The sequence below is a fragment of the Panthera tigris genome, chromosome F3, assembly GCF_018350195.1.
Source record: "Panthera tigris isolate Pti1 chromosome F3, P.tigris_Pti1_mat1.1, whole genome shotgun sequence".
Taxonomy (NCBI): Eukaryota; Metazoa; Chordata; class Mammalia; order Carnivora; family Felidae; genus Panthera; species Panthera tigris.
This window is the reverse complement of record NC_056678.1, coordinates 11,179,185-11,192,596: the sequence shown is the minus strand read 5'-3', so window position 1 is coordinate 11,192,596 and position 13,412 is coordinate 11,179,185. Positions and strand designations below refer to the sequence as shown.

The 13,412-nt window shown below is 37.7% G+C and overlaps 1 protein-coding gene across 6 annotated transcripts in view; it reads right to left on the bottom strand.

The window, feature by feature from the left end:
• Positions 1-13,412, bottom strand: part of DCAF6 (DDB1 and CUL4 associated factor 6) — a 133,639-nt gene that overhangs the window by 5,030 nt on the left and 115,197 nt on the right. For all 6 annotated transcript variants that reach the window (XM_042976203.1, XM_042976198.1, XM_042976199.1 and 3 more), the window contains 4 exons: positions 7,631-7,769; positions 5,779-5,935; positions 5,044-5,132; positions 2,590-2,695 (listed from right to left, as the gene is read on the bottom strand). In XM_042976203.1, the coding sequence (XP_042832137.1) occupies positions 2,590-2,695; positions 5,044-5,132; positions 5,779-5,935; positions 7,631-7,769 (491 nt within the window). The remainder of the gene's footprint in view (positions 1-2,589; positions 2,696-5,043; positions 5,133-5,778; positions 5,936-7,630; positions 7,770-13,412) is intronic.

Genomic DNA, 13,412 nt, shown 5'->3' with positions numbered 1-13,412 from the left:
GGCTGGATACAGACAGGCCCACCAGGCGACCCACCTCAAAATAGCCAGAGGCCCTAAGTGACCCATGGGCTCCTTACAACCAGGCACAGCTACCAATAAAGGGAAAATTCCACGGCAGCCACACCCCCTCATCTCCTCCTTTAAAAACAGCCTCCACCCACTGCCTCCTCGCAGACAGCTTCTCCTCTGCCTGCCTGCCTGCCCCCGCTCCCCAGCCGCATGTTCAGTAAACCTCTATCTCCTTTGTTCTGCCTCAGGTGAATCCTCCCCCCCCCGCCCCCCGCCTCTAACCGATCGTTGCCCCACATTTGGGGGCCCCCATCCAAAGCATACACCACATTCAGACACCACAGTCTTTACTGCTGTACTCATGGGAATGATTTTGCCTGCTGTTTTGAAAATGCAGAAGCTCAAACCCTATTCAGATCAAATGAGTAAGAATCTTCAAGGGGTAGGACCCAAGTATTTGTAGTTGACAAAGCCCAACCGGGGATCTGAAGTGCAGCCTTCGCTGAAGATCACAGCTCCACCAGGAAGAGGCCGCCCAGTACCTGTTCCCTGGGCCTCCCGGGAAGCCTTGTGGAGTAACGGAGGGGCTGGACTATTCTGGAGCCAGCCTGGGCTTACTTGATCGCCGTCCATTACTAACTCTCCTTGAGTACCTGTACACGCTCATGGTGCTCCAAGAACTGGAGACAAGGAGCAAAGGAGAGGAAAGGGGGGAATAACTGACTCATCAAGTAACCTGAGGTCTTAAGGATAAAAACAACTCTCGGGAACATCTTTCTTTCCAGTCTTTTACATAAGAGAAGCAAGAGGGTGAGCTGACTAAACCAATTAGAAGGTGTTTTCGGTTGACGGCAAAAAGAACCAGAAACAAAGGAATCTTCACAGTGTGAGACATCTTCTCTAACACTCAAATCAAAGGAGGCTATAGCAGCTGTTGGCGAACAAACCACGTGAGCACCCGTACAAAACAGATTCTGCACAGACCAGAGAAGAATGTTTTCCACAGAAAAACTAAGGAAGAGCCCTTCGCCAGATAAACTCTTCAGAACAAGCAAGTTTTAAGAGTCCTAATTGGCAAATGTTCTAGAAAAGCTGCCTCCTCAAGTCTGAAATCTAGATGAATTTTAAGGGTTACTCACTGTTATTGAAGAAAATGGATCAAAAATCTTAGTCATTAATGTGATAATACAGGAGCCTAAAAGCTACCGCAAAAATATTTGGTTGGACTACTAACATTTTCTGTTTACGTTCCATGTTTATTTTTTGTTTTGACCATTTGAAAATCTCATTCTTTCCTGGTAGTAGTTAATATTTACAATTTCATGATTTTCTCCCCATCTCATAGGAGTTTCTTTCAATTCTTTAGATGTGCTCCACACTCTTTCTCCTCCAGGACTTCGAAAAATGCTACATACCCTTTACTTTGCCTGGAATATTTGTCCCTGCTCTCTCTGAGGAAGTGATATTTAATCCACCGCTTACAAAGACCTGAAGGATAAGCAAAGTGATCCTAACGAAGAGTGAGGATGGGAGGGGGACAGCATGATGATAAAGATCCTGAGGTGGAAAAGAGTTTGACATGCCCCCAAATTCAAAAAGGGCCAGAGTGGATGGAATGGACACAGAAGGAGAAAATACTGTGAATGAGCCTGTAAAGAAGCTTGAGATCAGATCACCCGGGGGGCTGCGTGTCGTATTTCTGATGTGAACGTATTCCTACAAGTGAACTTTCTAGGTCAAAGGGGAGTAAGGGCGTGGAACTCAGTTTCACACCTAGGCTTCACCATTCATCAGCTGCATGAGCCGGGGCGAGCTATTACGAATAAATAACCGACTTTCTAGAGGGTTGGAGCTCATCGGGAAACATCTGTGAAATGACTAGTATGGGGCCTGACACATTACAGCTACTCTAGAAACGATGGCCGCTGTTATTATTAAATAATAGGTAATACCCGACATATGAAGACATTTAATTTGTGAAATCAGTGAAGAACAACAAACGCTGTCTTGTTTGATAAATGTACTTTGTTTACAATGGATACTGGATCTTTTCTACTGTTATGAACACTGATTATATTCACTTCCTTCTTGAATATTAATTGTAACATATACGATTTTGTGTTTCTTTGGCATTGAACCTCACGGTTTATCATCGAAGACAAAAAGTATTTAAAAACCCATACTGAGGTATCTGTTTCGACCTTCACAGTAGCGTGTAACACTTATTTTTGTCTGGGCTAGGAGTAATTTTGACCACATCTACCATGAAAGGGTACCTTACTGTAGAACCTAGCGTAAGGTTTATGGTATGATCCTCCACCCTGAGAAGAGAAGCACAGCTGATAAAAGTTTTTAAGTGACTCTGTCTTTTCATTTGGACGCTTTTCAATAAATCTGGTTCATGAGGAGGTAAGTTTACTGTACTAAGATCCAGGGTTCACAGAACTCCTAGCTTGGGAATTACATTGCCCTCGTTTTGTGGTTAAAGGAAATTGTACAAATCACTTTGAAGCAGATCGTAAATAACAGCATGTTTTTCAAACGTAACAATGGTTCGAATAATACAATGACAGTCCTTACCAGCTCTGATATGATTCAGTGAAGCCAACATCCTCAACATGAAAGAGGCTGGGACTGTGATGGTGTTTCTAGTCTCCTCCAGCATGAGTTCGTTTCGAGTTATAACCTGAGGCAAGTTAAACAACCAGGTCAGAAGCAATGAAGTAACTACACGTTCCCATGAAGAGTAGGAGAACAGTAAAAAAATTAGCACGTCCTAAGAGGAATTACTTCATTCTTTCCATGTACGCTGTGTATATTTCCACCCTAAGGCTACTCGATGCCAGGTAATTAACTTGCAGTGAGGGAGGAACATCACAGAACGCTACTCTTTCAACTGGCAGCAAAGAGAAAGGTCACACTTTGAGGCTACTTAAAACATTCAAGAATTCAATGAATTTTTTCTTGTAACTTGTTTCCCCGAGCAGTCTACCTTGTGTCTGCTCATTATGTTCCCCTACGGCAGAGCTGATGCTCTTAGTGACGGAGGGGTGTGAAATTACTATCCCTGGGTCATTTGGATCTCTGGAGAAAACGTTACCTGGACTGAGGCAAAGTAATCCTGAAAAATAAAGTTTTGGATTAAGAGTTACCAATGAATTGTATCTTAAGTACCAAGAACAGGACTAAATGATTACCCATAAACACCTAGGAATCTACTATACAGTCATGAGCAAAGGGGGAAAAAGAAAGAGGGAATCGCAAAGCGTGTGGCAAAGGAAAAAAGAAAGAAAGGAAAGCATGAGAGTAAGAGAAAGATGCTAATGTCATCAATGGTTCCCCAGCGATTTACACACTTTCAACTCATGGGGCACCCCCAGGGCCCTTTATAATCTTGCCCCAGGGAGCTGCTTTCTTACCCACTCACCCCTGGTTCGTTACTTACCTACCTTAGGACACCTTGGAACATGCTGATCCTTCATCTCAAGTGCTCCTTAGCTCCCTGTCTGCCTGGTGAACTCTGTCCAATTTGTACTTCCTCTGCAAAGACTCCCCCATCCCATCTACCCCATTTATAAGCACCTCTGCTCCTTGTCACAGGCTTCCAGAACACTGTGTGTGCCTCCCTACATTCTGGCTGACTGTTCACAAGTCTGTCTTTCCCACCAGCCTAAAAGCTCTGAGGGAAGGTTTATTTTTATTATTTTTTTAAAATGTTTATTTATTTTTGAGACAGAGAGAGACAGAGCATGAACAGGGGAGGAGCAGAGAGAGAGAGGGAGACACAGAATCTGAAGCAGGCTCCAGGCTCCGAGCTGTCAGCACAGAGCCCAACGCGGGGCTCGAACTCACGGACCACGAGATCATGACCTGAGCCGAAGTCAGACGCCCAACCGACCAAGCCACCCAGGCGCCCGGGAAGGTTTATTTTTTAAAATTCATTAGGGCGCCTGGGTGGCTCAGTCGGTTGGGCATCCGACTTTGGCTCAGGTCATGATCTCGCAAGTTTGTGGATTCAAGGCCTGCGTTGGGCTCTGTGCAGACAGCTCAGAGCCTGGAGCCTGCTTCGGATTCTGTGTCTCCCTCTCCCTCTGCCCTCCCCGGCTTGCGCTCTGTCTCTCTCTCTCTCTCTCTCTCTCTCTCTCAAAAATAAACAATAAAAAAAAGTTAAAAAAAAATAAAAATAAAAAAATAAAATTCAGCACTGTGCCTGACATAGAAGTTATAAATGTCTACTAGAAAGCAGATGTGGGAACTGTGCCGTGAACTGTCAACCCCGGTCTAGAGCTCTGGCTTTCTAACTAACATTTCTCAGTAATGGACCCTCACTTTATGTTTTTAAGAGAATGCAGCATCTACTTGAGCTGCATTCACAGAATGCAGAAACTCACAGAAACTCAACAGTTACGTCAGGAGCTAACTGATTAATGCCATGGACCCTTATTTTCACAAGAAATATTCTATGAAAACCCACTAATAAAAACCCCAGCTGAAGTTAGGGAGGAAAAGCCCAGAATTCAGCGTTTGTGTCATCCACCTTCCCTCTTCTCATCCCACAAAAAACCTACAGCTTCACACAACCCAGTTTGAAAGCTGTTGGTTTAACAAGGAGCTGAAGAAATCTAAAATATAACAAAAAGGAAAAGATTCTCCAGTCATTTGTTCTGCTACTTATTTGGCTGTGATTATGGAGGACAGCCAGAGTAAAACTATTTTCTTAAAAGGACAGAAGGTTTTTTAAATGACTCTTCATTGCAAAAGCACAGACAGTCAATCTGTTTTTCTTAAACTATAATACACTTAATCTGGTATTACCGATGAACAGTATTACAATTATCAAAATACCCTGATTTTTACTTCTCTAGTATTATAGGCATGTTATTGCTTCTTTTTCTTAAAATTCGACCTCCTCAATTAAATAAACTTGTTTAAATGTTACCAACTAATAATGAGCTGATGGGAGTCTTCTTAAGAAAGCATTTCAGGAATAAAGTGACATACACTCATTATAATAAGTAGAAGTAAAAAACTTACTTCATCAGCAAGTTTTCGGTTAAAAATCCTGGACTCTTCTAGTGGTGACCAGATCTTTATGTCATAATCTATGCCAGATGAGGCTAGAACTAGAAATAAAATGTGCATATTAATATAAAGCATAAAAACAAGCCATTAAAGACATGCATATATGTTATATATTATGCATGTATATATATGCATGTATGTATATGCATATACACATATGTACATGTACAGCAAAACTGAGCTGGAATGGAAATTGTACTGATATATTTGTTAACTGAAAATATGATTTTGAAGATTTTCTAAAAGTTACCCTGGAATATAATTTTAAGACTATCTTGAAATCACTCAAATTTCTTTCTTTTCCATCGCTCTTTTACGAGAAACATGGGCAGTGTCAAATGGAAGGCAAGAACGAGCCAAGCTCTCTCGTTCTGGTACATTGACTTGGCCACGTGAAGACTAAAAAGGGTTGGAGACTGAGTTTGGGGAAGTAATGCAAAGTTCAGTCAGCCAAAGCTCTTGCAACTGATAATACTTAGAGGAAATATTAGCAGGATAAACTATCTCCCCATACTTTCTGCCAAAAGGAGGTTCTAAGTGTTTTTTGGTTGAAACCCAATGAGAGTCATAACTGACTCGAGTGGCTGCCTTCTAGGATAATATGCATTATTTTTATATTAAAAACTAGCACAAAACTGGAGCTGATGTACAGATTTCTAGCCTTTGCCTTATAAACGGCCATCTTACTTGGGTCAAACGGATGTGGCTGCAGGCAGTTTACCACATGATTATCAGCTTCCAGAAGCATTAAATGCTCAGCAGTGTGACGATCCCAGATGAAGATATGGCCACAATCAGAACCACTCATTACAAAATTAGCACCCCAGAAATTGGCTTCTTTTATCTAAGGGTTTAGAAAAAGAAGAAAACTCAAATCAGAGTTATTAAAACAAAGACTTATTCTATTCTGCAACTGAAAATATTAGAAAATAATAAAAAACTAGAAGAGAATTTTTGTCTTCTATTACTTTAAAAATGATACAGATTTTTCAGCAAGCATGATATGGCACTAAGTAATGAAAAGTTCCCCATGAACACAGAGATTCTGCTCTGTTCAATGCTGTATTTATAGGGCCTAAAACAGTACTTGGCGACACTAGGTGCTGACTTAGTAACTGCTAAATGAATGAATGGGATTTCTGGGACTGGGCAGTGTAATGGAAACTTCTACATATGTTGCTGACCTTTCCAAAAATGGTTCCATTTTAGGTTTATAATAAATACAGTTCATAGAAAAAAATGAATAGTTCCTTTTTCTATTGTGCTTTATGATAAAAGAACAAAAAGTACCAATCTTTTTATTAGCTATTCTCCTGCAACTGAGAAAGGATATATAGCGTATTTACTTTTATGAAGCAACGAGACAAAGGAATAGGATATACTGGAATGGTTGTGACGCCATATGGATGATTTTGAATAAACCATCCAAAAATCTTTGTAGTTCAGGATTTTTTCGATCATTTCATCAGTAGCTGCCACTTTGCTATTTTTGCCAAAACAAAAGGGGAAGCCAGTTTTGTTGTTGCTTAGCGCTACTGTTATATTTACTTTTCTTTTTTTTCATTCCTATCCCCAATGGTTTTCATCTAAAATTTTAACCACAAGGTGTAAGAAGTGTACATTGATCGCTTCTATTGATAATAAGCATTCAGTTTAGAATGATTAAATCGATACTACCAAGGATACCTATAGAGAGAGCTAATTATCTCCCTACCCCAAATAACTTTTTTGTTAAGGAAGCTCTACACACAACGTGTGGCTTGAACTCAGGACACCAATATCAAGAGTCACACATTCTACCGAATGAGCAGGTATTCCCACAATGTAACTTTTTGCCTTTACTCTGAAGAGTAGATTAAAACTAATTCTATAGGTACTTTTGGATAACTCAATGAATGTATGAGGACAACACTTTCTAAATATGAATGGTTCAGAGTTAACAGTTATGCTGATCATCTTGCAAGATCTTCTTAATATGACACTGGGTATATAGACTTGTGGATTGTAAGACTTGCACAGATCTTAGAGATCATCTGGTCTATTCTTATTTCATAAAGGCAGACACTAAAGTCTAGAGAGACAAAGTGACTAAAGCAAATCTTCACTTGTCAATCTTAAGAGTTGTAATTAAAGTCATTGGACTACATTTTGCAATGAGCCTGGATTTCATATATCTAAATCTTCCTCTCCAAACCAACAAAGGGTGCTAATACAAGCTAAAAACAAAAAAAAAAAAATCTACTAGGCCGGTAGACAGCAAGTGTGAGAAAGCAAGAAAGACACAACTGTTACTTGTACCAGCTAAAAAATTTTCAATTCTACAATATTTCCTCAGTAGGGCAGAGTTTTCTTTAAACAGTAATGGTCTGGCAATATATTCTAGGACTAAAAGAACCAAGTTTGGGTAAAGAGGTGACTGCTCAGGTACAATAATGCTATCCTGGAAGCACACTGGCAACATAGGAAGATCACCGTTATGGAAAAACATTCATAGTCTGAATCTGCAATTTGTCCAAAGAGTGCCATGAGCATTCGGTACCATTGTCCTGGAGTTGCGATGGCCCTTATAAACCATCTTTACTAGTGGCCTTCTAATGTTCAGAGTATCCAATTCTTCCATTTCTTTCCTTTCTTTTCTCCGCCTGAAGAACTCCTGAATGCGGGCAACAGCAGAGCGTCTACGAATTCCATATTAAAAGAAAAAACAAAAATAAATGAAAAAAAAAAAAATCCACAGGCCACTACAGAGTGAAAACGAGGAACATTAAGATACGGTAAAGTCTAGAAAACATTTAAACTAAACATTATCTCAATAGGGCATCCCCAACCGAAGCATAAAAAGGCAAACACAACAGTGAGACTACATCAGACTAGTCGAGTTACTAAAAATATTTTAGTGAAAAGATCACTTAGAAATTTGGTACTGGTTGAGAGTAAAGGAAATCGCATGCGGCACACTGGTTTTTAAAGGGCTATTTTATAAAAACGTAATATAGACAAAATTAATAGGCAATTTATTACAAATATAACAAATCCTATTCAGTATCATTTTTCTTCTCCATATTAGGAAATGTAAAGGCATAAAGAGAAACGAGGAGAAACAAAGGGTAACATATAATAGTGGGTAAACTTGTTTTGAGTGTTTGTTCACGATGTTCCCAGCAAAGAACAGACTAGTCAAAAAAAGAGAACAGTAATATATATATATACAATAAAACAAGGACTTTCAGATGGATTCTATTCTATATGGAGTCCATATTAGAGTATAGATTTGGAGCTAATGAGGCAGACTCTCCTCTCCTCAGAACTGAGCTGGTTACAGAGCTGGAGACTGAAGAATAATGGGTTCTCTTTAAGGCTAATTTAATTATTAGAAGAAACTTTTCCTAACATATGATATACTTGGTAAATTTGTTAGTTTTGTTATTCAAAACACTGTCTTTTGGAGCACCTGGGTGGCTTAGTCGGTTCAGCGTCTGACTTCAGCTCAGGCCATGATCTCGCAGTCCGTGGGTTCGAGCCCTGCATCAGGCTCTATGCTGACCAGCTCAGAGCCTAGAGCCTGCTTCAGATTCTGTGTCTCCCTCTCTCTCTGCCCCTCCCCAGCTTGCTCTCTGTCTCCCCATCTCTCTCAAAAATATTCTATTTTGACATATAATAGACCGAAAAGTTCTACAAATCAGTAAGAAAAATGAACACTGCAACAGAAAAATAGGCAAAGGACAGGAGTAGGGAAACTATAGAAGAAATGAATAGTCAGCAAATGTACAAAAGGATACTGAGACTCACTTATAATAAGATAAAAATAAAAAAAAAATTGAGGGGCGCCTGGATGGCTCAGTTGGTTGGGTGTCCAACTTCAGCTGAGGTCATAATCTCCCAGTTCGTGGGTTCAAGCCCCACATCAGGCTCTGTGCTGACAGCTCAGAGCCTGGAGCCTGCTTCGGATTCTGTGTCTCCCCTTCTCTCTGCCCCTCCCCTGCTCACATTGTCTCTCTCTCTCAAAAATAAATAAAAAACATTAAAAAAAACGGACTTCTTTGTACATCTACCAGATCAAAAAGATTTTAATGTCTATCAGACTGCCAGGAGTACAGAAAACAAACGCTATGGCAGGGGTCTGGAAGTGGTTCTATATATACAACAAAAACAGAGTGAGCTCCTTCACTGCAAATTTTTCATTGAAGAACACATACATGGGAAGGCATAAAATCCTAAGTGTGTAGCACAATGCATTTTCACAAATGAAACAAGCCCATGTAACCAGCACCAGAATGGAGCAACAGAGCATAACCAGAGTTCCAGAATTCTCCTAGTGCTTCATTCCCACCATCGCTCTGCCCTTAAAGGAAACCACTATTCTGACTTCGAACAGTATGAATTACCTCTGCACGTTTGTGAACACTAATTAAATGGAATCAGAGGAGATATATTTTTGTGTCTAGTTTCTTTAGCTCAACATTATGTTTGTAAGATTCATCCATGTTGTTTTATTTCGCTGTAGTAACTCATCCCCTTTGCTGTCGACTACTACTTTGTATAAATATATTATAACTTATGTATTCATTCAACTGTTGGCGGACACTGGGCTGTTCACAGTTTTTGATTACTGAGTTAGTGCTACCATCAGTGTCGGCTCATGTCCTTGGCAAACATATGTACCTATTTCTGCTGGGTATATATCTAGGTGTAAAACGGCCGGACCAGAGCATGTGCGTATGTTCACCTTTAATAGAAACTTTCAAACAATTTTCCAAAGTGGGTACACCAAGTTATACTCCCACCAGCAATATACTGAGTTCCTGTTCACTACAAATTAAATAGTATCTATTAAAATTTTAAATGAATTTGCTTTGATGCAATTTTACTTTTAAAGAATGTATACTGTACAAAACTTAAGCAAATATACAAACATATATACATGTATACATATATATGTGTAATATAAGTTTTTGCTGTACTACTTTGAGAAAGATTGGAAATAATCTAAATTTTATGTGGAAAGGATAGATTAAATAATGTTACATCCATACATTGGAATATTTACACCACCATTAAAAAAGATAAGGAAGATCCATAAAATAACCACATGAATAATGTTGGTATTATACTGCCAAAACTGTAACATAGGTTAATGAATAATTCTTAGAGAAAAAATTCTATATATGCATAGAAAGGGCCTAGAAAACGGACACCAAATTGTAACACGTTTTTTTTTGTTTTTTTTTTTTAACATTTATTTATTTTTGAGACAGAGAGAGACAGAGCATGAATGGGGGAGGGTCAGAGAGAGGGAGACACAGAATCTGAAACAGGCTCCAGGCTCCGAGCTGTCAGCACAGAGCCTGATGCGGGGCTCGAACTCACAGACTGTGAGATCATGACCTGAGCCGAAGTCGGCCGCTTAACCGACTGAGCCACCCAGGTGCCCCTGTAACACGTTTTTAAAACAATTATGTAACAATTTTGTACTCCCACTTTTATAATAAAAAGGTATTTTCTTTTTTATAAAAGGATATACCATAAGTTATACAGGCTTATTTAAAAGTGCTTTAAAAACTTTATCCTATGCTTTGTATATCTAATAAAAGGGGGCACAGGGATACACATACATTTTAGAATCAGATATAATTAGAAACTTCCAGGCAAAAAGATGACATATTTAGCTTATTACGATTTTCTGATTGGGAGCTCTCAAACGCTCTCAAAAAAAACCCACAATTAATATGTTGGATCTTTCTTTTTTCCTGAATTGGAAGAAAAGTCACTCTGAATCAGTTAAAAATATATGATTAGCAAAAAACCAATAAAGAAAAAGACTCTTTTGCTAACAAAGCAGAATATCAGGTAGCAGTGGAAACAGCAATGACCTTGCCGACAAACCAAGGGCCTCAGAGCTATAAATGAAAAATAAATTATATGACAAATTATGAATTTAGATAGAAGCTCAAATTACTTAAAACAAAATGTGTGGGCAAAGTTATAAAGCTAAATGATTAATGAAGTGGTAATAATCAAGAACTAGTGAAGACAGTACCGGATCAAAAATGTTCATTTCATTTAAAAGTTAGCTCTAGAATATGGTCTAATTTACTGCTTAGTGTTTGTTTGATCTGACCATCCTGATTTCAAAATCTGGATGTCAAGTTATATGGTTTGTATTATACAGTTCTGATCTAAAATTAGGGCACCTGCCACCATGTCACTACAGGAAAACTATCTAAGAGAAAAAGCTTCAAGTGCAGAAATTTCAAATTAGAGAATAAAAAGTAACTGTGGATGCCATATCTACATATACAATCAGGTAATGTCCAACTCAGCTGACATTTCTAAAGAAATGATCTTAGAAAGAATACACTGAAACAACTTTCCTAGAGGATATTTCACAGGAAACATTGAAAAAATATTGGTCATTGAAAATCATTTGTACTTTATTACTTTGCAAATTTGATCAAATGAAAATCAAAATGACACATACATATGAAGAACACCAATCAGCAAACAAATATTTATTAAAAGCCTACCATTTGCAAAGTTGTTTGGGGGAATATCAGCTATTCTTTTATAAGAGCTTAGGCTAGTTTTGGAGCACAGTTTAAAAGTCATAAAAGGCATTATAAAGTTAAATAAGCATATGCAATTTCAGAAGTGAACAATAAAATAATAATAATGAGTATAAATCCCAACCCAATGGGAAAAAAAATAAAGAAAAAGGCAAAACCAAAAAAAAAGGATAAAAACCTTAATTCCAAAAAAGGCAAGAAAGTAAAAAAATAAATAAATAAAACAGGATAATTAGAAGACGTTGGAAAGTTTAAATACAGCCATAATGATAGTAGATTTAAATAGACTAAATTCACCAATGGAGAAAAAAGAGAATGTCTAGGATACACCTCAAGTATGAGGACAAGGAAAAGCTTCAAGTGAAAGGGTCTTACACAAATACTAATCAAATGAAAGGTGGCTTAGCTACATTAATATCAGACAAAACAGATGAGGATAAAAAGCATTAAGCATTAGATGAGGATAAAAAGCATTAAGAATAGAGACGATTACTAATACATAAGAAGTTCAATTTACCAGGAAGATATAACAATTTAACATATATGCACTCAGTAGCCTCAAAAATGCATTTTAAAAGAAAATGACATAACTGCAAGGAGAATGAGACAAATCTTCCAATACAGTGAAGACTTTAACACACCTCTCTTGCTACTTTGTAAGTCAAGCTGACAAAACCACACAAACAGCAAAGATATAAATTTTAACACAATGAACAGTCTTGATCTAATGGTCACATATGAAATTCCACATTAAAAATTAGAGTAATATTCTTTCCAAGGGCCCATGAAAGATTTACGAATTTGACATGTACAAGGCCACAAAGGCAGTTTCTACAAATTTCAAAGAATGCATCTAACACCAACTACATTCTCTGATCACAAGTCAGATGTTAATGAAAAAAAACTAAATTTTTACAACTTTAATTTAGAAAAAAAAGAAAAAAAAACTATAAAATAATCTCAAAGAAAATAGAAGAAAGGAAATGATAAAGAGAGAAAAAGGAGAAATAAAAAACAGAAAGAATAACAATATAGAGTTCCGCCATGATGATGAAGAAAAAATTAAGGGGGTTTAAATAAATAATGTTATGAATAAAAAGGTCATTATAACTCAAGACAGTAGAAATGAAATAGACAATAAAAATACTATAATAACAAATTTCCAAACTTAGATGAATTGACACATTTTTTAAAAACCTCTTAAAACTGACTAAAGAAGAAAGAGATCATGCAAACAGTCTACAGCTATTAAAGAAGTAAAATAATACTTAAAAACCATCTCCAAAAGAAAAAAACTAGGTCCAGCTGGTGTTATAGGTATAATCTACTAAACTTTTAAAGAAAAGATCATTCCAACCTTATACAAACTCTACCAGGGAAAGGAAAAATAGGAAATATTTTTCTCTACTTATGTTTAGTGTAACTCTTTACCAAAAATAGGATGAGGAAAATATAAGAAAAAAATTTCATTCCAAATATAGATACAAAAATCCTTCGCAAAATATCAGCAAATCAAATCCAACAATGTATCAGAAAGATAATACATCATGATCAAGTTAGGTTTATCCCAGGAATACAAAGATTGTTTAACCCAGTTCTGTATGTAAGGATCTTGAAAGTCCTTACTCCAAACTCACAAGTAAAAAGCTGAACAGACTGAAAAATCAACAACTCTTCTTGGATCTGTAAGAAAGGGGAGGACACAGGGCAAATTGCTATTCCTAAGACTGGAGAGAAAAACAGGCAAACAGGGAGTCA